Here is a 24579-nt window from a genome sequence, read left to right as displayed (position 1 = left end):
TTATTCTCTCGAAACATGTTGAGCATATTTTAATTTTTAAGTAGTGCGTAAAAATTACATGCACACGTTATGGTAAATATCCAGCTATTTTAACAATTCAAAAGTTAAATCTTTGTTCTATAACATAGTGTTGGTTTTATGAAAATGGTAATGTAAATGAATTTTCTACGATTTTTCAAAAAAAAAATAATTATAGTTTACAATTAACATCATTTTGTACAGTCAAGTTCCATACCGACTAAGTCTGAAAGTACAGACAAAATATATACTGTCCATTTGGAATTAATGAAAAGTGATAAGTTCTTAGTGAAGAGTAGTATGCGGACCCGTATTCAGATCGGAACTGGAACTGCCGGGGAGTTTGCATCCAATCTCTCCAGATTGACAAAGATTCTTTCCGCAATATTGAAACAAATACCGTGAAACACTTTTGAAAAATCTTCACCAATGTCTGGGCAGAAAGTTGATGAATCAGGGGTACAATGTATGTTAAAGAACCGTCAACGTCTCCGGCTTCCTTTTTTCTAGACCTTGTTAGTAAATATTCCTTATCAACAGACTGTGACTTCACAAATTATAAACGATGGGCTTGGATTGGCCTATAGATTCGAAGTACTGACGTTGCTTCTCATCTTAATGATGTTATAATCATTATTTGTCTTTGTAAATTATTACTTTTAACTGTTTAGTCTATTTTTATCCTATATCCATTTGACGTGGCCCCGTACTTATACATCAGCTCATTGTGTTATTGTTCTATGGTAAATTTTTGTATTCTTGTCTTTCGTTTTTGCTTATATGCTTTCAGTTTCTTTGTTGACATATATGTTTGTTTTTATAGTGATTAAGATTATAAAGCAATGTTTTAAATTACTGATGTATATGGTGGCCGGTGCTGTTTACAGTGTATCCCTATCTGTAATAATATTCAAGATAATAACCAAAAACAGCAAAATTTCCTTAAAATTACAAAATCAGGGGCAGCAACCCAACAACGGGTTGTCTGATTCATCTAATTTCAGGGCAGATAGATTTTGACCTGATAAACAATTTACTTCATGTCAGATTTGCTCTAAATGCTTTTGTTTTTGAGTTATAAGCCAAAAACTGCATTTTACCCCTATGTTCTATTTTTAGTTGTGGCGGCCATCTTAGTTGGTTGACCGGGTCACACCACACATTTTTTAAACAAGAAACCCAAATGATAGTTGTGGCCAAGTTTGGTTTAATTAGGCCAGGTAGTATCAGAGTAGAAGATTTTTGTAAAAGATTACAAAGATTTACGAAAAATGGTTAAAAATTGACTATAAAGGGCAATAACTCCTAAAGGGGTCAACTGACAATTTCGGTCCTGTTGACTTATTTGTAAATCTTACTTTGCTGAACATTATTGCTGTTTACAGTTTATCTCTATCTATAATAATACTCAAGATAATAACCAAAAACAGCAAAATTTCCTTAAAATTACCAATTCAGGGGCAGCAACTCAACAACGGGTTGTCCCATTCATCTGAAAATTTCAGGGCAGATAGGACGACGACGGACGCCAACGCCAAGTGATGAGAAAAGCTCACTTGGCCCTTTGAACTTGGTGAGCTAAAAATAAGACTATTTGTTCTGGTGGAAGGAATTAACAACAAAGACACCATTAAGTAGAGTGGGAGGAATTAACTAGCAAAGAGGACATTTGTTCCTGTGGTTGCAATTAACCAACAAGGAGACCATAAATTCAGGTGGGAGGAATTAACAACAAAAAAGCCATTAGTTCATGTGATTGCAATTAACCAACAAAGAGACCATAAAGTAAGGTGGGAGAAATTAACAACAATGAAGCCATTAGTTCAGGTTTCAGGAATTAACAACAAAGAGACCATTAGTTTAGGTGGGAGGAATTAACAACAAAGCGACCATTAGTTTAGGTGGGAGGAATTAACAACAAAAAGACCATTGAGTAAGGTGGGAGGAATTAACCAACAAAGAGACTATTTTTTTCATGTGGGAGGAATTAACCAACAAAGAGACCATTAGTTCAGGTGGGAATAATTAACCACAAAGAGACCATTAGTTTCGGTGGGAGGAATTAACAACAAAGAAGCCATAAGTTCAGTGATAGAAATTAACCAACAAAGAGACCATTAGTTCAATTAAATTAACCAAGAAAGAGACCATTAGTTCAGTGATAGAAATTAACCAAGAAAGAGACCATTAGTTCAATTAAATTAACCAAGAAAGAGACCATAAGTTCAATTAAATTAACCAAGAAAGAGACCATTAGTTCAATGATAGAAATTAACCAACAGAGACCACTAGTTCAGTGATAAAAATTAACCAAGAAAGAGACCATTAGTTCAGTGCTAGAAATTAAAACCAACAGACCACTAGTTCAGTGGTAGGAATTTTAAACAACAAAGAGGCCATTATTTCTGGTGGCTGGAATTAACCAACAAGGAGACCACATTCTTCTGTAATGGGGAGGGGGCATAATAACATAATATTCTCAATACAATGTATATTTAATGTAAAATTCATTGCGTAAGTAAATCACAATATTTTTGGACTTTTTATGGCACTAAAACAATTATTATAGATTTTACATTAAAATCAACAATAGTATAAAAATCACCAACAATAGATGTCAAAATGAGTAATATTTCTATAACAAAACATATCAAATTTATAGAGTATGTCTATCTGGAGATAGATGCAGAAGACAAGTGAAATCCGTTATATATCAAATATAAATGTCTGAATTTTTACACATGTCATTAAATAGTTCTCAATCTTAAATTCAAATTTATCAACGTAGTATGCTATTTCCCAAATAATTTTAAAGGTAATCATTGCTTGCAAGTATTATTCTGCCTACATTAATTATTAATAAAGGTAACCAGATCATTATAATTATATATTTCTACTTTTGAAGAAAGATTTAATTACTGAATATATATTCATCTTGTTTCAATTTTATGTAACTCTAAAATGAATCAAAATATCAATACTGTACTAAAAACACAACATTACAATTGATATGTACCATTTAAACATTTCAGGAAGGATGCTTTTTACATCAGTGCTTATCCTTTAATAATATTGATTGTCAGCAGTTTTTCCAAAATTGCAGTTTGAATTCATCTTTCCAACTGATCAACTGGTAAAATAGGATAACTTATACTTATAGGTAGCAAAAAGTAAAATATCAAAAATACTAAACTCTGAAGAAAACTCAAACAGAGATTCCTGACTTGCTACAGGCAAATTCATATGTAGAAAATGGTTGATTAAATCTGGTTTTATAGCTATCTAAACCTTTTCCTTGTATGACAGTCACAAAAAATTCCAGTTGTAGGTTTTGAAGCAATGGGGTGTTTTAAAACATGTACTGTCACACCTAAATTTGATCTTTGTTCTCTATCACACCTAAATAATGTCAATTCTTCATCTTTCATAATTACCGTATTGATGTATTTCTAAAAAAGTACTGTTAATTGTAAAAAAACATATGAAAGGTAATATAGTAATTTTGTAATTGCTATAATAATGTCCAGTTTAAAATTTCCAAATATCTCTTCTTAAATTGAGTTGAGTTTCAATTAATATTCAAACCCTTCAAAGAAACATAGTTGTTTCTAGAATTTTTCATGAAGTTTTAAAGGGAGATAATTTATATAGATATAAGATTATCTCCCATGGAATCTTATTGACAACACATGTTTGCTTATGACACATATATGTTAATGAGTATTACATGTTCAAAAATAATTCGATGTCTGTTTCATTGGAATATAGAAAAGATTTTAAAAGGAAAAGTGTGAAAACTTTAGATTTGACAATTATATAGCAAGTTAAAAATTACTACCTTTAAAATACCTCTATTTGACTTCATAAATTGATACATGTTTGAAAACATAAATCTTGAAAATTTGAATGACAGGTAAGGAAATGTAACTGTTACTCTTAATTCACAACTTTTGCTTCAAACTAACAACCTTTCCTTAGCAATGAGCTTAATTGTTTTACCAATTGATAAATTTGAAGAGTTGAATTCAAACTGCAATTTGGTAAAATATTTTTTAAAGGCTATTGCCAGAAGCAAAAAGTCTTCTAAATAAATACTGTAATAAAACACAGCACTTATAAATTAGTAGATAGATATAGGAAGATGTGGTGTGAGTGCCAATGTCAGACAACTCTCCATCCAAATAACAATTTAAAAAAAAAAAAGAAAAGTAAACCATTATAGGTCAATGTACGTCCTTCAACACGGAGCCTTGGCTCACACAGAACAACAAGCTATAAAGGGCCCAAAAATTACTAGTTTAAAACCATTCAAACGGGAAAACCAACGGTCTTATCTATATAAAAAAAACAAGAAACAAGAAACACATATATATTACATAAACAAACGACAACTACTGTACATCAGTTTCCTGACTTAGGACAGGTGCAAACATTTGCAGCGGGACTAAACGTTTTAATGGATCCAAACCTTCTACCTTTTTCTGAAATAATAGCATAACATCACAACATAGAAAAACACACGATAAAATATCAATTGGCAGACTTAACTCAATCAAAAAACATAAATTAATAGTGTATATTTATTATGCTTTCACATGTAATTCTAATTCAATTCAAATTAACTAATTCGCCTTACTGTCGGAATGCATTAGCTTCTTATTCACATTATCAATTAATTTAATAATATTATAATTTAATTTGAATAACAATTTAGAAAGTGTCAAAACCACAGTTAAATTTAAAATTAAAATGAAGGAATTAGTTAGTATTAATGAAAACGCATTTCTAATGCAAATTGAATAATGTGAAGAAGCCAATCTAAAATTCGAAAAAAAGTAGAGCATGTAGATGAAAATACCGAATTCATTCAATAAAAACACAATTCTGATTAAAAATATGTATGAAAGAAGAATAAGTATAAATAACATTTCTTCTGCAGTCTAAGATATAAGTGCAAGAAACCTTCCAAAAGGTAAAGGTTCAAGAAATAAGTCCATTTTTCACAAACAGTTCCATAACTTATACGCCATCTTCCTTGTATTGTTCCCTGAACAGTATTTGGTAGCAATTTGAGCAAATATTCTTAGAATCAACTAAAAAAGTCCGGTCAATTAAGGTTTTCTCATTTTTAGACTAGTTTCCACATCTTTCATCAATCTTAACACCAATTCTTCTTGATATGGTAAACCTACAAACTGTACACCAACAGGTAAACCTACAGAGTCCTTACAGTTCTGAAAATAAACAATATAGCAAAATCATAACTGACATTTAAATTTTTTGAAGAACTGTGACATCTGGCCTCACGGTCATAAAACTTTCGAGCATGAATTTTGTACTCAGACTTAAAAATCAATCAATCAAATTGCTGGATTTCATGTTTCGAGCATGATTTTTGTGCTCTGATCACTGAGCAAAGTTTTATGCCTTTAGGGCCTGGTAAATATGATGCAAGAGACTTATTCAATTTGTGTCGATAAATGTTTTATAAAATAGAGATATTTATATTATATACATCTTATCAGAAGATGAAAATGTATGACCCATTGTTGTATTACCTCTGTGAAATTGTACATCAAATATATATTTGATATACCAATCAAGTTAGCTATATCTACAGCCCGGACATATATAAAGAGATGGTAGGAGCATTTAAACAATTAAGATCATAACTTACAGTTTACGTCCACTTTAAAACAAATAAGAAAAAAATGAACCTTTGTCTATATTTAATTTTTATCAATCAAACAAAAGATATTTGAATTACTGATAATCCCTAAAATCATTCCAGGGAATTTGTACATTAATTATTAAAATGTTCAGTCAATATCACTGGTCATTTTCAGGGATTATATCAAATCACTAATGATTTTAGTGATAATACATATTCCCTGAAAAATCAGAACTTCTACATAATCCCTGATTATACAAATTCACTGTAACAAAAAGACCAAAAGACAATATACAAAACATTTTAACAATTGAAATATTGGTACCAATACCACTTATCTTTAACAGTTCTGATTTTTTTTTGTATTTTGTACCAGCTCACCTCTTTAACTAACTTTTCTGTGTATGTATTTGAAGGATAGTCTTTAAAGTTATCGATGTCTTGTTGCTTCACCTTTGTTACTGTCAAAGTCCCAGCAGGGTAATTCAACAAGTTATATAAGATAGTATAAGTCACTCCACCTAAAATGGAAAAAAAACCAAGAATGTGTCCAAAGTAAATGGATGCCCCACTCGCATTATCATTTTCCATGTTCAATGGACCGTGAAATTTGGTAAAAGATCTAATTTGGCATTCAAATTAGAAAGATCATACCAAGGGAACATGTGTACTAAGTTTCAAATTGATTGGACTTCAACTTCATCAAAAACTACCTTGACCAAAAACTTTAACTTAAAACTCTCCTTTTCCTTTTTTTATGTTCAGTGGACCGTGAAATCTCAAAAGTCTAATTTGGCTTTTAAATTAGAAAGATCACATCATAAGCATTAGGTGTATAAGTTTTCAAGTTGACTAAACTGCAGATTCATCAAGAACTACCTTGCCCAAAAAATTTAGCCTGAAGTGGGACAGATGGACGAACAGACGGACAAAAGGAGGAACGAATGGACACAGACCTGAAAACATAATGCTCCTATCGTAGGTGGGGCATATTTTTTTTTATATGTCTTCTTTTTATGATAGAGTTTAAAAACCTAAATGCATTTACTCCAAAAGAAATCACTTAATTTGATTTTGTTGGTACATATAACTATATATGATATCATATTTAAGAAAATTTACATGATTTATAGTTCAAGACAAGATTGAAATGTTTACTTTCAGCATTTGCAAGCAAAAGGAAATGCTGTAAACTTGCTTCAACAATTCTGTACTAAACAGGGGTTGAAATTAGCGCTGGTCCGAGACCAGTAGAATTTGTTTTGGACCAGTAGACTTTGTCGGCTGGTGGTCCGGTGGACCAGTAGAAAATTGTCGATAAAAATCTCTGATTGCATCGCAATCTAAAATTATTTACCAATACCTGCAAAATAAATTACACTGTACTGGGTTGGGGGGGGGGGGGGGGGTTAATTTCTTAGGACCAGTAGATTTTGAGCTGGACCAGTAGATTTTTAGTCCAATGGTCCGGCTGGCCAGTACACAAAAAAGCTTAAATTCAAGCCCTGCTACATAGTTTAAAAAAAGTGTCAATTTACTGGTTCATAACTGCAGGAAATAAATGGACACTTAATTGGAAAATTCTACACTGTACTAGATGTGGATTGTGAAATAGCTGTAAACTTACTGTTACATTACATACACTATATGGTGTGAAATACGTGTAAACTTAGCCGATAAATACTACAGTACACTATACTATGTGGAAAATCTGTAAAGTATCTGGTATAATTCTACATTGTTCCATGGAAAAATGGTTTGATTTCACAGTACTGGTATATTTCTTGCATTGTATGGTTGGAAATAGTTGTGAACTTACTGGATATTTTCAACACTATACCATTTGAAACAAGTGTGATGTATTTGGTACAATTCTACAATGTACCATTGGACAGAGGTGTGAACGTACTGGTACAATTTTACAATGTACCATTAGACAGAGGTGTGAATGTACTGGTACAATTCTACAATGTACCATTGGACAGAGGTGTGAACGTACTGGTACAATTCTACAATGTAATATTGGACAGAGGTGTGCACTTACTGATACAATTCTGCACTTTACTAAGTGAAATAGGGGTAAACTTACTGGTTAAATACTGCACTGTGCCATGAGGTATAGCTGTGTAAGCAAACCCTGGACAAATCATAGCATCTAACTTATTGTCTCTCCATTTCTTAAGAAATTCTGTTTTATATTCCTGTTTAAATATAAAAGTACATGGTTTTAGGCTCTATACTACTGGGTACTATATAATATCATATTCAAGAAAACAGATAAAAAATATAGAAAAATAGGCATAAGAAAAATATAGAATAGAGAATAAAGGAATGCTTAAATATAAAGAATGGAGAACAATTGGCCAAAAATATAAAGAATACAGCAAAAATACCCCAAAAATAAAGTATACAGAATGGAGGAACTCCCATGATCCGACCATCATAAAGGTGTGTAATAATCAGTATTAAATATATTTGTTTTTTTGGGGAAAAATCCTAAAAGATTACAATTAACAATGATGGAATAAAACAGTACGAAATAATAAATAAGAATGTGACATGATATGCCTACCTCAATCTCTAAAGCTAAGTCCCAGTACTCTGTGATTGATCTGTAATAAAAAAACGAAATAACATAAATAATAATCAGTAAAAAGTTGACATAACTAAACAGATGCTCTGCTCACAACTCACTTGACAGAAAATCAAATATGTTTAAACCCTTAAGTACATATATGTGTGAGTTACAACAGTAATACTAGTCTTTATAGTTTGACCTGACTGAAGTAGTTCTTCTGATTAATTTATAAATAGTTTTATAAAGCAGACTAAAGCCTTCTTCTAAAATCCATTTTGATTCCAAATTGCTATGATTTTTCTAAATACTTGATTCACAAAAGATATTTTAAACAGATATGTATGGTAGATAGTAATATTAATTTGTTTACCTCATAGAAAACTAATGTCTATAACCTAAGAAACAAAATTTTCAATTTTGACGTATTGTCAGTTTACACAACTCTGTAATGTTTAACAGTAGTGAAAATCAAACTAGACCTGTATTTCCTGGGAAACAGTTATGTAAAATCAGCTTTTAGAGGGAGCTTGGAGTTTTGATTAAGAGTAAAAACATTGAGCCACAGAGCCACATTTTAGTGATCTTTAAACAACACCACTCAAAGGATCAAACATCCTAACATTTGACCAACCTCTAATACTGCAATGATGCTTCAGTGACAATATTTCCTTTTTATCAAAATATACTTACTTCACTCCGAGGAAACTTTTTCCAAATACAGTCATCATATGGTCCTGAAAGAATATTTAATTTGGTCAGTTAAATTCCAATAATATCAGGCTTTATACAATATTGGTATAGATGCATTTACTAAGTAGTTTCTTTGACATAACTATCCAACCATTTGGACCACAGAGAGCCCTCACAATAATATCCAAATTTCATACAATTTTAAAAATACCTGGAAAGATACAGTCCTTCATAAAACAAAATTGCAAGGTCCACTTAAAATCGTAAAAATAAAATTCTGATTTATAAGACTGTTTGCAGTATAATGGTCAAAGCCTCATTTTGTCCAATCCTTTACTCAATAAAGGTACAAACCTTAGTGAGTAATCTCCCAACCATGACAACTATCTTATACAACCATTTTGGCATTTTAAATGCCATAATTGTATTAGATATGGTTGGATCTATTTGGTCTGTTGATCTGTAATGAGATAAATATTTAAGATTATTCTTCATCAGTGATATATATGTGGTTTCTTTGACACTTTCACCCTTTCCATTCTCAATTTTAGTATCCTATCATGCATGATGATCTGTAATGAGATAAATATCTTAAAGCATTCCATATCAGCAATATTTATAGATGATCATTGATTATTTCAATGAGATTGTTTTTCCTGCTGGAGCCAGTACAGTGAAAGTGAGAAAAGCAATCGAGTTGGGATGACCAATGATAATCTGTTTATCACTTTTTTACCTATGAAAACGTTGTTAATTTCATTGCAACGGGCACATGTGTTCTTAGTTTCTAGCCATAATTTTCATATCATATGACTCCGCGGAGAAAGAAAATTATCAGTCAGCAAGATTAAAGAAAAAATTTATAAAATAATGATAACTAATATTTTTTAACAGTTACTTCTGATCTTTCAATACATCATTCTGAATATGCATGAGCTATTTGCCATTGCATATTAAGCAAACAATCAATCAATCATTCAATCTTCCACCAGATAGTGTGTACCTTCTGAACCATATCTACCTCAATATAGATTTAAAATATAGGGCGTTTGCCTGCATTAGTAAATAATCTGTTTATTACGTACAGAATGTAAAAACAAAGCTTTTACCAGAATTCATAAATGTTTAGTTTAATGCTCACATATAATAAATTCAAAGCTTTTACTAGCATTAATAAATATTGAGTTAATTACACACTTTACACTGAATGTCAAAAAAGCTGTAAACAAGCATTAGCTATGAATTACATTATATTTCACTTGGTTTGGTCAAAATAAGCTGAAAAAACATCACTGATGTATTTTTTTGCTTGCAAGTCAATCATTTAACCTCATTTGAAAATGTATTCATGCAAACTTTAAAACAATGATTTTAAAGAATTATGAATCTATAACACGAAATTAAACGTTTATATTTGGTCACTTGCTCATCTGATAGCAGTATTCAGAGGTCATTCAAAAGGATAATTGGTTGATGTCTAATCTATACAATATGTATGAATTGCTGATACATTATAACCTGTTCATGCAGTGTTAGTTGTCTCTTTTTGACTTCTTAATTTGGATATATGATTAAGCATAAAATAAATGACAAATAATTTGACAGTAAATGCCCCTCTAATGTGCATGCTTTTACCAATATCAGAATAAATGTAAAGTTTATAACTCAATGAATGTCAACAAAGCTTTTACATCAGAAGCTTTTTATGTTATCACTATACTCACAGAATATCAACAAAACTTTAACCTGTATCAGTAAATGTTAATATAAAAAAGAAGATATGGTATGATTGCCAATGAGACAATTATCCACAAAAGACCAAAATGACACAAACATTAACAACTATAGGTCACCGTAAGTTTATTATTCACAGAACATCAACATAGCTTTAACTGCATCCTTTAATGTAAATAGACCACTTTTGAGTTTGTCCTTCACCAGAAAAACTCATCAATTATGCACGCCTTTATGACATCATTTACCAGATAGAGGGGATTGCCTGTATCCCTGAACTATTAACGTTAATCAAGCATCTTAGTGATTGTCAAAGTGCGGGATAAACTAGAAATATTGTTTGTTCTGTAGGTACTTAATCACAATTCCCTAATGACAGCAGTGCTGATTGTCAATTTTGAGAATCCAATTTGCCAAATAATTTGTGCAATATAGCATCATAGTTTTCTAACCACTAGTTCAACAAGGGAACGAAAGAGAGGAAACTACAAACTGCACAAATGATGTTCACTAAAACCAAAGTTTTTGACGGAAATGTATTGAACTCAAAGTTGTCTATTCAATTACTCATAGAACATCAATGCATCATTTATGTTAAGTTACTTACTGGCCAAACATCAACATAGTTGTAATTTCATCATTTGATGAGTAGTTCGTCAAGCACAGAATAACAACAAAGCTTTTACCACCATTAGTACATGTTGAATTAATAACTCACAGAATGTCTACAAAGACTTTATCAGTATCAGTAAATGTTGAGTTAATACTCACAGAATGTCAACAAAACTTTTACCACCATCAGCAAATGTGGCTTTTATAAACAGTTCTGTCATCTTGGAAATATCTACTGGTTCAAATGGAATCAACTACAGAAAAAACATAAACCTGGATTTAAATAACTTTAAAAAAAAAAAAGAGATAACTTCATGCCATCTTCTTAAAACAGCAAAACATATAATCTTATTTGAACAAGCTACAGAACTTTTTGTATACACACTTTTTGTGGTCAAATAGATGATTTAAGCTGAAAATCATTATGATAGTATAAAACATCCAAAACTTGTTTGCAATGACAAAACTAAAATGTGGATAAGGACCTCTAAATTCACTTACAAACCACAAATGTGGATAAGGACCTCTAAGTTCACTTACAAACCACAAATGTGGATAAGGACATCTAAGTTCACTTACAAACCACAAATGTGGATAAGGACCTCTGAGTTCACTTACAAACCACAAATGTGGATAAGGACCTCTGAGTGAACGTACAAACCACAAATGTGGATCAGGACCTCTAAATTCACTAACAAACCACAAATGTGGATGAGGACCTCCAAATTCACTTACAAACCATAATTGTGAATGAGGACCTCCAAATTCACTTACAAACCACAATTGTGGATGAGGACCTCTGAGTTCACTTACAAACCAAGAATGTGGATAAGGACCTCCAAATTCACTTACAAACCACAAATGTGGATGAGGACCTCCAAATTCACTTACAAACCACAAATGTGGATCAGAACCTCCAAATTCACTTACAAACCACAAATGTGGATCAGGACCTCCAAACTCACTTACAAACCACAAATGTGGATCAGGATCTCCAAATTTACTTACAAACCACAAATGTGGATCAGGACCTCCAAATTCACTTTCAAACCACAATTGTGGATCAGGACCTCCAAATTCACTTACAAACCACAAATGTGGTTCAGGATCTCCAAATTTACTTACAAACCACAAATGTGGATACGGACCTCCAAATTCATTTAAATACAAAACTCAAATGTTGACAAAGACCTCCAAATCCAGTTACATATAAATCTCAAATATTGATATAAAGGGCTTCAAGATTTTTTGTTGATTGAAATACATTCTTCTGTTCCTTATTGTCTTTTTTTTCTGAGTAATTAGAATAGAGTCAAACAAAAAGAATCTTTAACAGTTTAATATCAAAATAATTTGAGGCTGTTCATAAAATATACAAGTACATGTATAAGCATAAATATGTTGTAAAGTGCCATGCTTGTAACAATATATCAATGAGAATTGCAAAACTAAATTAAATCTTTCCTGGATCATGGCCTGTCCAAAATCTGGAACATATCTCTAGAGGTTATTGTTGGAAGATCTTTGGTAGTCATCTTTAAATTTATACAAAACTTGTTTATACATGGGATTATCTTGATCATGACATAGTATACAGACACTGATGTATTTTTGAAGACATTTTATCCACCTGTTGATTTATTTTGACTTTTGGAGTTAATGGTCATATCTGTTATATTTTAAATTTCAAGTAAAATAGACTTAAATTATTTTGTTCTATTACTTACAGTGTGACCTTGTGATTCCAACATGGCCTTGACCTCTAATACAGCTCTCTGACATGCTGGATTAGATTTCAAGCCTCCATCATCTACATAGAACCCAATGTTTAGCTTACGTTTCTCTTCATATATCTGCAATGAATAAAACAATATATTATTAAATACATGCTTTGAATTCCTTGTCTTGTAAGATCAGGTCATCACCTGAAAAGATTCCTGCACAATTTTTTTCTATCCACCATTTTTTTCATAACCACTGTTACTTATAATTTGTTATTTTTTCTGTGCTACCACACGTTGTAAAAGTTCCATGTTTAACTGTAAGTTTATTAAAAAATATCCAAAGTGTCTGCTTGTATTACTGATCTTTATAATGCCTATTACTAAAAATAATTTTCTTTAATATGCAAAATTTTCTGTGCTACTGAAAACCCTAAAGATTTTTTTCCACATTGTTTTACAGTAAGGACAATAAAACTTTTGTATACACATCTAATTACATTTAGGTTAGGATAGTTAGGACAATGACATTTTTTTATACACATCTTTACACATTTAGGACAATGAAACTTATTTATACACATCTTTTTACATTTAGAAAAAAATGTTTAGGACAATGAATCTTTTTTATATCTTTTATACACATCTTATTACAGTTAGAACAATGACATGTTTTTATACTTATCTTTTTACAGAAAGGTCAATTAAAGTTTTTTCCCACAACTTTTCACTGTTCAGACATTATGACACTTTTGTGTACACATCTTATTACAATTAGGATAATGAAAGAATATTTATTTTAATGCTTTGATGATAACCTCATTTCTGAAGGAAACAGGTGATACTGCTGGATCTAGATGGAACATTTTGGGTACCAGTAAACACTTCATACAGGACACCAGGGTATCTACTTCTGCTGCCATCGGTCCTGGTGTAGCATTTACTGAAATCAAAATTATACAAGAGAGTAAATTGGTGCATGCACCAATTTTTGGGATGGAAATATGGAGGTTTTGGTTTTAAAAAAAAGTGCAAAATATTATATAAACAATCTGTATGTTGAGCTGACTTTAATCCTCAATTGCCAGAACTGGTCCAATCCGATTAGTTATATGAGGTATGTCATATAAAAGTTTTACTTTCAAATTTACAAGTTCTGACCTACCATTCCAAAAATAAATTTTAAACATTTTTAACACATGGTTTTTATGCAGTTTGATATAAAGAATAATCTCTTTGTGCAAGAAATAGACAACAGGCCACAACAGATTGATTTCAAAAGAGTTCATTTGGTATCTTTGGATATAACTTTTCTCTGAGATAAACTTACCTAAGGTCTGTCCAGTTCCAAAATCATTCTGCCCTTTATCACTGCAAAAGTTCATTGGTTTCATGTAAGTAAAATTGTTAGGTGATCATAGGACTCAGATAAATGATCAAATAATTCAATGTCTGTATCTTTGCAAGGGAGATAACTTAAGCTTAAATCATGATTAACTTTATCTACATATCTCAGATAATGAACTAGAAAATGTATTAATGAATTTATTTTTTACACAAAAAGATCAGCTTATAATAAAATATCAAGGACGTATAACTAATATATGTCTTTGACAATATATAGGGATTTTAAATATATTTCATTTTAGAAAAAAATGTCAGCCTTTTAAATTCTAGTCTTTGACATTATTGTATTTGTTTTCATTTTATTAAATTTACCACAATTAAATGTTTTATATTTCTGAACAGGGTCCTCAAAATTAGGTTCAAGTTTTTCTAGATCAATCAGTTCCTCTGGTGGAATGTTGCCTCATTTGTGATAATACCACACAACCTTATTTTCATACTAAAAATAGGATTATAGATGAGTTAAATAAAATGCATCTTGACTGATAATGCATTGCATACTTTCATCTCACAAGGGTCTGCAATATGATATACTGCTGGGTGCAGTATTCCTCAATATATGTCAAATATCACTTAAGTTTAAGATTAAAATTTTGGGTTAACAAGAATTAGAACCTTCTTTTTTTTTTATCTTAAGTTGTTATATAACAAAAAATTATGAATACAGTTAAATTTACCTGAGCCTTCCAACAGTAGGTTTCAGAGAGCAACATCCACACATGTGAGCAGGAATTCTGAGACTACCTCCAATGTCACTTCCAAACCCTAAGATAGATCCTCCTCCTGCAAGTAATGCCGCCTCCCCTCCAGATGATCCTCCTGGTATACGATTAGGATCATGTGGATTGCCTGTGACCCCGTGGATTGGATTAGAGCATTCATATGTCATCATTCCTTGTGGAATATTAGTTCTGACAAATGGTACTGCTCCTGCCTGTTTCAACACCTGAACAGGTAGATAAAAACAATCAGGTGAAACTTTAAAACATACTTTGTAATTCAAAGAAATCAAGACATAATTTGTAACTACAACATAGAAAGGTGTTTAGAATTTGTTTTACCTGTACAAGAACATTCTCCTGTTCAGCAGGTTTATCTTAGTAGAAAGCAAGTCCAGCTGTACAATCATAACCATACCTGTACAAGAACATTCTCCTGATCAGCAGGTTTATCTAGGTAGAAAGCAAGTCCAGCTGTACAATCATAGCCATACCTGTACAAGAACATTCTCCTGTTCAGCAGGTTTATCTAAGTAGAAAGCAAGTCCAGCTGTACAATCATATCCATACCTGTACAAGAACATTCTCCTGTTCAGCAGGTTTATCTAGGTAGAAAGCAAGTCCAGCTGTACAATCATAACCATACCTGTACAAGAACATTCTCCTGATCAGCAGGTTTATCTAAGTAGAAAGCAAGTCCAGCTATACAATCATAACCATACCTGTACAAGAACATTCTCCTGATCAGCAGGTTTATCTAAGTAGAAGGCAAGTCCAGCTGTACAATCATAGCCATACCTGTACAAGAACATTCTCTTGATCAGCAGGTTTATCTAAGTAGAAGGCAAGTCTAGCTGTACAATCATAGCCATACCTGTACAAGAACATTCTCCTGTTCAGCAGGTTTATCTAAGTAGAAAGCAAGTCCAGCTGTACAATCATAACCATACCTGTACAAGAACATTCTCCTGTTCAGCAGGTTTATCTAAGTAGAAAGCAAGTCCAGCTGTACAATCATAACCATACCTGTACAAGAACATTCTCCTGTTCAGCAGGTTTATCTAAGTAGAAAGCAAGTCCAGCTGTACAATCATAACCATACCTGTACAAGAACATTCTCTTGATCAGCAGGTTTATCTAAGTAGAAAGCAAGTCCTGCTGTACAATCATAACCAGGTATCATGTAGCTTTCTTTAAGACTTATTGGTATACCATGCAGTGGACCCTTCTTATTGGCATTCAAATCTCTACTTAAAGCAATCTCCTACAACAAAATATAATGGAACAATTAATCATACAATTATATATAAATTATTATGTTAATAAAATAATTGTAGATTTTTTAAGTTATATACTTAGATTTGTCTGAATTGTTTTTGTGGTAAATACACATCTGCATAAAGTTGTCAAAAACTGTACATGTATCACAATGTTTATTTCAACTTCTCAAATCTCTTAGATTTGTCATATAATACTTTTTGTCATGTCACAATACTTCATAGAATACTAAGAAGTGACAGTTCCTGAATTACCTGTTTAACATAAATACAAGCATCTGTATCTAAAATTCCGACATGCAAACCCAGCAAACAAAATATTGTTTATTAACCTCAAATCAAACTAGAGGCTCTCAAGAGCCTGTGTCGCCCACCTGTTACTGTATTTACTGATGTCGGTCATCTTGGTAGGTGGGGTCATTAGACACTTTTTTTTAAATAGATACCATAGTAATGATTGTGGCCACGTTTAGTTTATTATGGCCCATAGTTTTAGAAAAGAAGATTTTTGTACAAGTTACAAAAATGACGAAAAGTTGTTCAAAATTGACTATAAAGGGCAATAACTCCTTAAGGGGTACTCTTAAATTTTTTATCATGTTGACTTATTTGTAGATCCTACTTTGCTGAACAAAATTGCTGTTTATAGTTTATCTTTATCTATAATAGTATTCAAGATAATAACCAAAAACTGCAAAATTTCCTTAAAATTACCAATTTTAGGGCAGCAACCCAACAACGAGTTGTCAGATTCATCTGAAAATTTGCGAGGGGATAGATCTTATTCTGATGGACATTTAAATCTTGAAAGGTTTGCCCTAAATATCTTAGTTTTTAAGATATAAATCAAAAACTGCATTTTACCACTATGTTCTAATTTAAGCCATGTCAGCCATTTTGTTTGTTAGGCGGTGTCATCGGACACATTTTTTAAACTATATACGATAATGATAATTATGGCCAAGTTTGGTTTAATTTGGCTATGTAGTTTCAGAGAAGAAGATTTTTGTACAAGGGCAAGGTACAAAGGGCAATAACTCCTTAAGGGGTTGACTGACAATTTTAGTCATGTTGACTTATTTGTAGATTTTACTTTGCTGAACATTATTGCTGTTTACAGTTTATCTCTATCTATAATAGTATTCAAGATAATAACCAAAAACTGCAAAATTTCCTTAAAATAACCAATTCAGGGGCAGCAACCTAACAACGGGTTGTCCGATTCATCTGAAAATTTCAGGGCAGATAGATCTTGACCTGATCAACAATTTTACCCCATGTCAGATTTGCTCTAAATGTTTTGGTTTCAAAGATATAAGCCAAAATATACATTTTACCCCTGTGTTCTATTTTTAGCCATGGCGGCCATCTTGGTTGGATGGCCAGGTAACCGGACACATTTTTTAAACTAGATACCCCAAGGATGATTGTGGTGAAGTTAGGTTAAATTTGACCCAGTAGGTTCAGAGGAGAAGATTTTTGTAAAAGTTTACGGACGACGGACGACAGACGACGGACGCAGGACGACTGACGACCGACGCCAAGTGATGAGAAAAGCTCACTTGACCTTTCAGGTCAGGTGAGCTAAAAAGGAGACCCATTCCACAGTACTAACTTCAGCTTCCCATATTACTTCTGTGATACAGTTTGTAAGTTTATCAACTTCCAGTGCCTGAAAAACACAAATGTAAATACAATTTTGGTTGCTACTTTCATGATAAATTCTATTGATGGATATTTTGTAGTCATGTTATTTTACTATGACATAAATTGAGAATGGAAATGGGGAATGTGTCAAATAGAAAACAACCCAACCATAGAGCAGACAACAGCTGAAGGTCACCAATGGGTCTTCAATGCAGCAAGAAACTCCTGCATTCAGAGGAGACAGTTCATTTTTTGCATGGGAATGACATCATGTTATTTAACTTAGACAGTCCATTATTTTCAGTACATGGGAACTTCATGTTATTTTCTCTCAATATTCCAGGCCATTCATCATATGGACTGATATCATGATATTTAACCTCTACAGTCCACTGTTATCATGGAGACTGATATTATCTTAAGCAACTTTGTAATTTCATTCCATTGTTTTGTGGACAAATATATAGATCTGATGTTTTTAAAACCAGTCTATTACTCTAAGAGGATCTTGTTAAAAAGTATATCTATTTAAATTGCTTTGGAGACTATAGTTTGAATTGCTTGTAAGCAATTTTGATTTAAATATATTTTGTCATATAAATTCATTCTTATTAACTTTGAAAAATTACCTTTATTTGATAAGCATTTAATACTTCTACAGCAGTTATCTTCCCTGATTGTAATTCTGTTTGAAGATCATTAAATGGAAGGCTAACTATTCTCTGTACAGCTTCTCTGGAAATCTATATTAAATCATACAAAATTAAAGTGACTGGAAATTAACATTAATTTCAATATAATTTTATAAATGTAAGTTTAGTTTAAACAGTATTTATTAAGGTAAAACTACAAGATAAAATATTACAATGTTACATAAAGTTAGATATGGGATTCGGAAACAAGTTTTGAAAAACTTATATAAATCTGTCTCCCTTGCAAGTATAGGTAATCTCCATGGAAACAATACTTGCAAATTTGCATACCAAATATTATTGATTTAACATTAGTAGTTCATCTTAAACTGATCTAATCACAAACTAATATATGTAAACTAAGATAAGTTTATAAGTCATTAGACTGTGACTGAGGGGCAAGGCCAAATATTCTCCATGGAAATGAGATGTGTCAATGTTTCTACAACTGAATACCAATATTAACATTGGCCTACCACTAACTGACCTAATCACAAACTAATACATGATAACTTACAAAAATGTTCAAAGTCAAGAGATCATGACTAAGGGGGCAAAGCCAAATTATCTCCATGGAAATGAGATGTGCCAATGCTTATACAAATGTATACCAAATATCAATGACCTACCACTTGTGGTTCTCCATAAACTGACCTAATCACAAACTAATACCTGTAAAATAAGCAAAAGTTTTGAAGTCAATAGACCATGACTGAGGGGGAAGGCCCAAATAATCTCCATGGAAATGAGATGTGCCAATGCTTATACAACTGCATACCAAATATGATTGACATTCCACTTGTGGTTCATCATAAACTAGACCTAATCTCAAACTAATACATTGGACGCCGTCCTGGACGCCGTCCTGGACGCCGTCCTGGACGCTGAAAACAGCATACCTATGTCTCGCTTTTTTACTCCATCAAGTTGAGACAAAAACTGTACATCTAGATTTTATTACTTTTGCTTTAATCACAAAAAAAATGTTCATCAAATATTTGGACTTTTTTTTATCTATACTGATGTATAACGATGTGCAATATGTATGAAATATAGTAGATGGTAGGAATCTTTACACAATTTAAATCATAACTTACTGTCCTTAAACTTTCTAAGAAAAAGAACAAACAAAGTATGATTTTGTCCATATTTAATTTTCATCAAACAAAGATCTTTGAATTATTGATAATCCCTAAAATAATTTCAGGGAATTTGTAGAATAATTATCAAAATATTCAGTGATTATGTAAAATCACTGGTCATTTTCAGGGATTCTATATAATCACTTATGAGTTAAGTGATTTTACATCATGTACATAATCCCTGAAAAATCAGGGATTCTACATAATATCTGATTATATACAAATTCACTGTTACATACCGGGTATATATACAATATCTCCTAATAACTGAGATAACCATTACCTATTAAAAGACTTTCTTACATTAAATACATCATATCTTCTCCCCCCTAATGTCACTCACAAACCGTTAGATGGATTCTCATCCTGCAATTCACTGTTTCAAAATCTTATTTTCAAAAGAGTATGCCAAAACAATGTGATAGGTTTAAAACTTGCTAAACAATTGAAATTCAACCAGGGAGGTAAAGTTATTTTCACCTTGGTGTATGAACAATGAGATTACCAATAGTCCTTTAGGTTCTGAAAAGTTGAATTAGGTTCTAAATACTTTTCATTTATTTAGTTCTTATCTGCATGCATTGCATTGATGTGTTATTCATTATTGGTCCTGGTATAATTTTTATTATACATGTATATATTATGATTCTTGGATAATTTTATGGTATAGGTTTACCACAAATTAATTTTTAAAAAAAGGAAAAAAACTGTGGGCTTGTTTGCAGACTTTGGCATAATCCTCAATACAAATATTCACCAAAAATAAAACTTTCATCATTCCCTGATATGTGCACGTGGAAGCCACGAAAATAAATGAATCCACAAAAAAAAATTCATCATTCCAGATATTTGGAAGTCACACAAATAAATGAATCCACAGAACATTAAATCAGCCTGAAAAAAGTATTGTAATTTTGATGATTTTTTGTTTTTATTGTATTCCATATAATTATTAAAAAAAAAATCAATGTATTTAAAAATTGGGTTTAAAAGTGCAGATAATAGAAAATCTGTTCAATTTGCAACCTAAACATATCTAGATTTGGCATTGTTTTTATCTTTACATACTATTGTTATGTAGATATTTGTCTATTTTCAAGAGAATATACTGTATGCATGTTGACCTTTAAATGTTTAAAAAAAAAATCTTTAATAGATGACTATAACTTTTATTGAAAAAGATCATTAAAAAATTCAGTTGTATTTTAATAGATATAGGAAGATGTGGTGTGAGTGCCAATGAGACAACTCTCCATCCAAATAACAATTTAAAAATTAAACCATTATAGGTTAAAGTACGGCCTTCAACACGGAGCCTTGGCTCACACCGAACAACAAGCTATAAAGGGCCCCAAAATTACTAGTGTAAAACCATTCAAACGGGAAAACCAACGGTCTAATCTATATAAACAAAACGAGAAACGAGAAACACGTATATATTACATAAACAAACGACAACTACTGTACATCAGATTCCTGACTTAGGACAGGTGCAAACATTTGCAGCGGGATTAAACGTTTTAATGGGCCCAAACCTTCTCCCTTTTTCCTGAAACAATAGCATAACATCACAACATATAAAAACATACGATAAAATATCAATTAGCAGACTTAACTCAATCAAAAAATCAAAGATTGCTTAATTAATTTTTTTTATTGAAAAATATACTAGTACATTAAAAAACATAATTTCTTACTTTTTTCTCCATTAGAAATTCCTCTAGTTTTACTTTTGACTCTCTGCATTCTTCCTGCTTCCTTCTAATTTTCTGATTGTTTTCATATTTCTTATAATAATGGTGAAGTAATTTTGCTGCACGATATGAAAGGTAACTTCCAGCTATGACTCCAATAACAATTTTTTTCTCCTTTGGGCTGTCTGAATCCCACTGTTTCCACAAAGTTCTGATCATTCTATCCATATCCTGTTACTGAATAAACCAGGCATAAATAAAGACAAACAAAAAAACATTTTTTTTCTAAACACAAGTTAATTTCCACCAGTTTCTATTTCAAAACAGCAGGGAGAGGCAAACAAACAAATTTGTATGTAATGCTGCAATACACACATGTGACATGATACAGCACTTCCTTTTGAAATGTCCATCTTGTAATGAAAAGTGTTGCCTAACTTTAATATGATTAAATCCAAATACAAAAAAAAATAGTAGTTTCAGACCTACATGTACCAACTGGTAATATTTTTTATCTAAATGATAATAATAATGAAAATATAAATAATAATCAAATTTATAATTACTCATAGATTTGTGACTTGGTCTAAATAGCAGTGTGTTAGTTACATCACTGAATTGGTCTTGTAAAAATGTGTTCTTTACATGACTGAATTGGTCAAAGTAACAGTGTGTTCTTAACATGACTGATTCAGTCCAAGAAACAATTTGTTTTTTACACAACTGATTCATTCTTAGTAACAGTGTTCTTTAAATGACTGATTTGGTTAAAGTTACAGTATGTTCTTTAAATGACTGATTCAGTCTAAGTAACAGTGTGTTCTATAAATGAGATGACTGATATAGTTGAAGTAACAGTGTGTTCTTTGAATGACTGATTTGGTTGAAGTAACAAAGTGTTCTTTAAATGACTGATTCAGTCTAAGTAACAATGTGTTCTTTACATGACTGATTCAGTCTAAGTAACAGTGTTCTTTAAATGACTGATTTGGTTGAAGAAACAGTATGTTCTTTACATGACTGATTCAGTCTAAGTAACAGTGTGTTCTATAAATGAGATGACTGATATAGTTGAAGTAACAGTGTGTTCTTTGAATGACTGATTTGGTTGAAGTAACAAAGTGTTCTTTAAATGACTGATTCAGTCTAAGTAACAATGTGTTCTTTACATGACTGATTCAGTCTAAGAAACAGTGTCTTCTTTAAATGACTGATTTGGTTGAAGTAACAGATTTTTTTAAATGACTGTTTGGTTGAAATCACAGTGTGGTCTTTAAATGACTGATTTGGTCGAAGTAACAAGGTGTTCTTTACATGACTGATTCAGTCTAAGAAACAATGTTTTCTTTACATGACTAATTTGGTTGAAGTAAGAGTGTGCTCTTTAAATGACTGATTTGGTCATTTGTAACAATATGTTTTTTGTTAATTTAGTACAAATAACAGCGATCAAGTAGCCGAAGTTTTACATCATTTGGTCATTTGTAACAATATGTTTTTTGTTAATTTAGTACAAATAACAGCGATCAAGTAGCCGAAGTTTTACAAATACATACAATATAATTTCTACATTTGAAAATGCCTGTACCAAATAAGTAAGGAATATGACAGTTGTTGTCCATTTGTTTGATGTGTTTTTTCATTTGATTTTGCAATGTGATTAGGGTCTTTTCGATTGAATTTTCCTCAGAGTTCAGTATTTTTGTGATTTTATATTTTTCTATAAATGACTGATTTGGTCGAAGTAACAATGCATTCTTTTCATTACTGATTCAATCTCAGTAACAGTGTGTTTTTTTCAGGACTGATTCAGTCTATGAAATAATATGTTCTTTTCATGACTGATTTGGACAAAGTAACATGTTCTTTACATGACTGATTTGGTCTTAGAAACAAGATGTTTTTTTGTTAATTTAGTACAAATAACAGCGATCAAGTAGCCCAAGTTTACCAGATACATACAATATAATTTTTATAATGAGCTTGATGAGCAGAAGTGTCTTCTGTATTTGTCTTGTTTTGTCTACAATATTTGAAACAAAACATAATTGTTGACCAATAATGATTAGTATGATTGTTTTAAAATAAGGTTTCAAAAATTCTTTGTAGATGTAAAATCATGAAAATTAAGTAGGGATCTACAAAATTGGTAATAAACATATTGTCAAGTTCTAAGACCAAATCAGTCATGTAAAGAACATATTATTACGTTGACTGTAAGTATAGACATGATAGATAAACGTGAATAGTCTTTTAGCATTAATAGTGAGACTCAAACATGACAATTGCAAACATTTCTTCTATTTGATTGATACTAACGGTGATGGATCTAACCACTGTTATTTTTTGTGGTTTCGAGACTGCGGTTTCGCTTCCTACTGGAACGATCTAAATTATGAACCGTAATTAACATTCGGCAATCCTCGGTAGAATCCGCTAGATGAGGGTACGAAATCGGCCGAGTTGAGACGAATGAGGGTACGGAATCGGCCGAGTTGAGACGAATGCCGTAATTAGTGATTAAAATTATAAAATATGAACACAGATATGGTATCGACCATGTTAATATTCCGTAAAAAGTCCAACTTGACATCATATTTGTTTTGCACAAAAAATGCGAGAAAACTTGAAGTCTTCGCTTCGCTCGGTGTCATTTTTAAGTTTGTCTTTGAAAAAAAACACCATTGAAACTTAAGTGGAATTCTAGATATATTTTAAAGGTTCCCCACGATTCAATTACATGTTTTAATCAATGAGTTTAATTTTTTTAGGAAGTGTTTTTTTGTGTAAAAAACCGTTTCCTTTTAATATGCTGTTGACAATTTATTGTCAAAGTCTGGCTTTTCCCTGGGAGTAATTCAGCTCTTGAGGACTAAAAGTAATGTTAAGACATGTCACCTGGAACAGTTTCGAATTTAATTAAAATCTTTAGAATGGGAAAGTTTAGAAATAACTTAAGAATAAAAGCTAGATGACT

General features: G+C 31.6%; 1 protein-coding gene across 1 annotated transcript; it reads right to left on the bottom strand.

Annotated features, from left to right (window-relative positions):
* Positions 1-2536: 2536 nt before the first annotated feature.
* Positions 2537-24018, bottom strand: LOC134707114 (fatty-acid amide hydrolase 1-like). The gene is made up of 16 exons (XM_063566644.1): positions 23922-24018; positions 21606-21839; positions 18704-18817; positions 18043-18099; positions 16253-16414; positions 15109-15377; positions 14355-14395; positions 13843-13967; positions 13031-13156; positions 11463-11557; positions 9312-9417; positions 8958-9001; positions 8262-8301; positions 7779-7890; positions 6071-6210; positions 2537-5252 (listed from the first exon to the last, which is right to left on the bottom strand). Exons 2-16 carry the CDS (start codon positions 21828-21830, stop codon positions 5130-5132), a joined length of 1779 nt encoding a protein of 592 aa, XP_063422714.1. The 5' UTR covers positions 21831-21839; positions 23922-24018; the 3' UTR covers positions 2537-5129.
* Positions 24019-24579: the final 561 nt, after the last annotated feature.

Source organism: Mytilus trossulus, chromosome 2 (genome assembly GCF_036588685.1).
Source record: "Mytilus trossulus isolate FHL-02 chromosome 2, PNRI_Mtr1.1.1.hap1, whole genome shotgun sequence".
Taxonomy (NCBI): Eukaryota; Metazoa; Mollusca; class Bivalvia; order Mytilida; family Mytilidae; genus Mytilus; species Mytilus trossulus.
The sequence above is the reverse complement of the archived record's forward strand: the minus strand, read 5'-3'. Positions and strand labels throughout refer to the sequence as shown.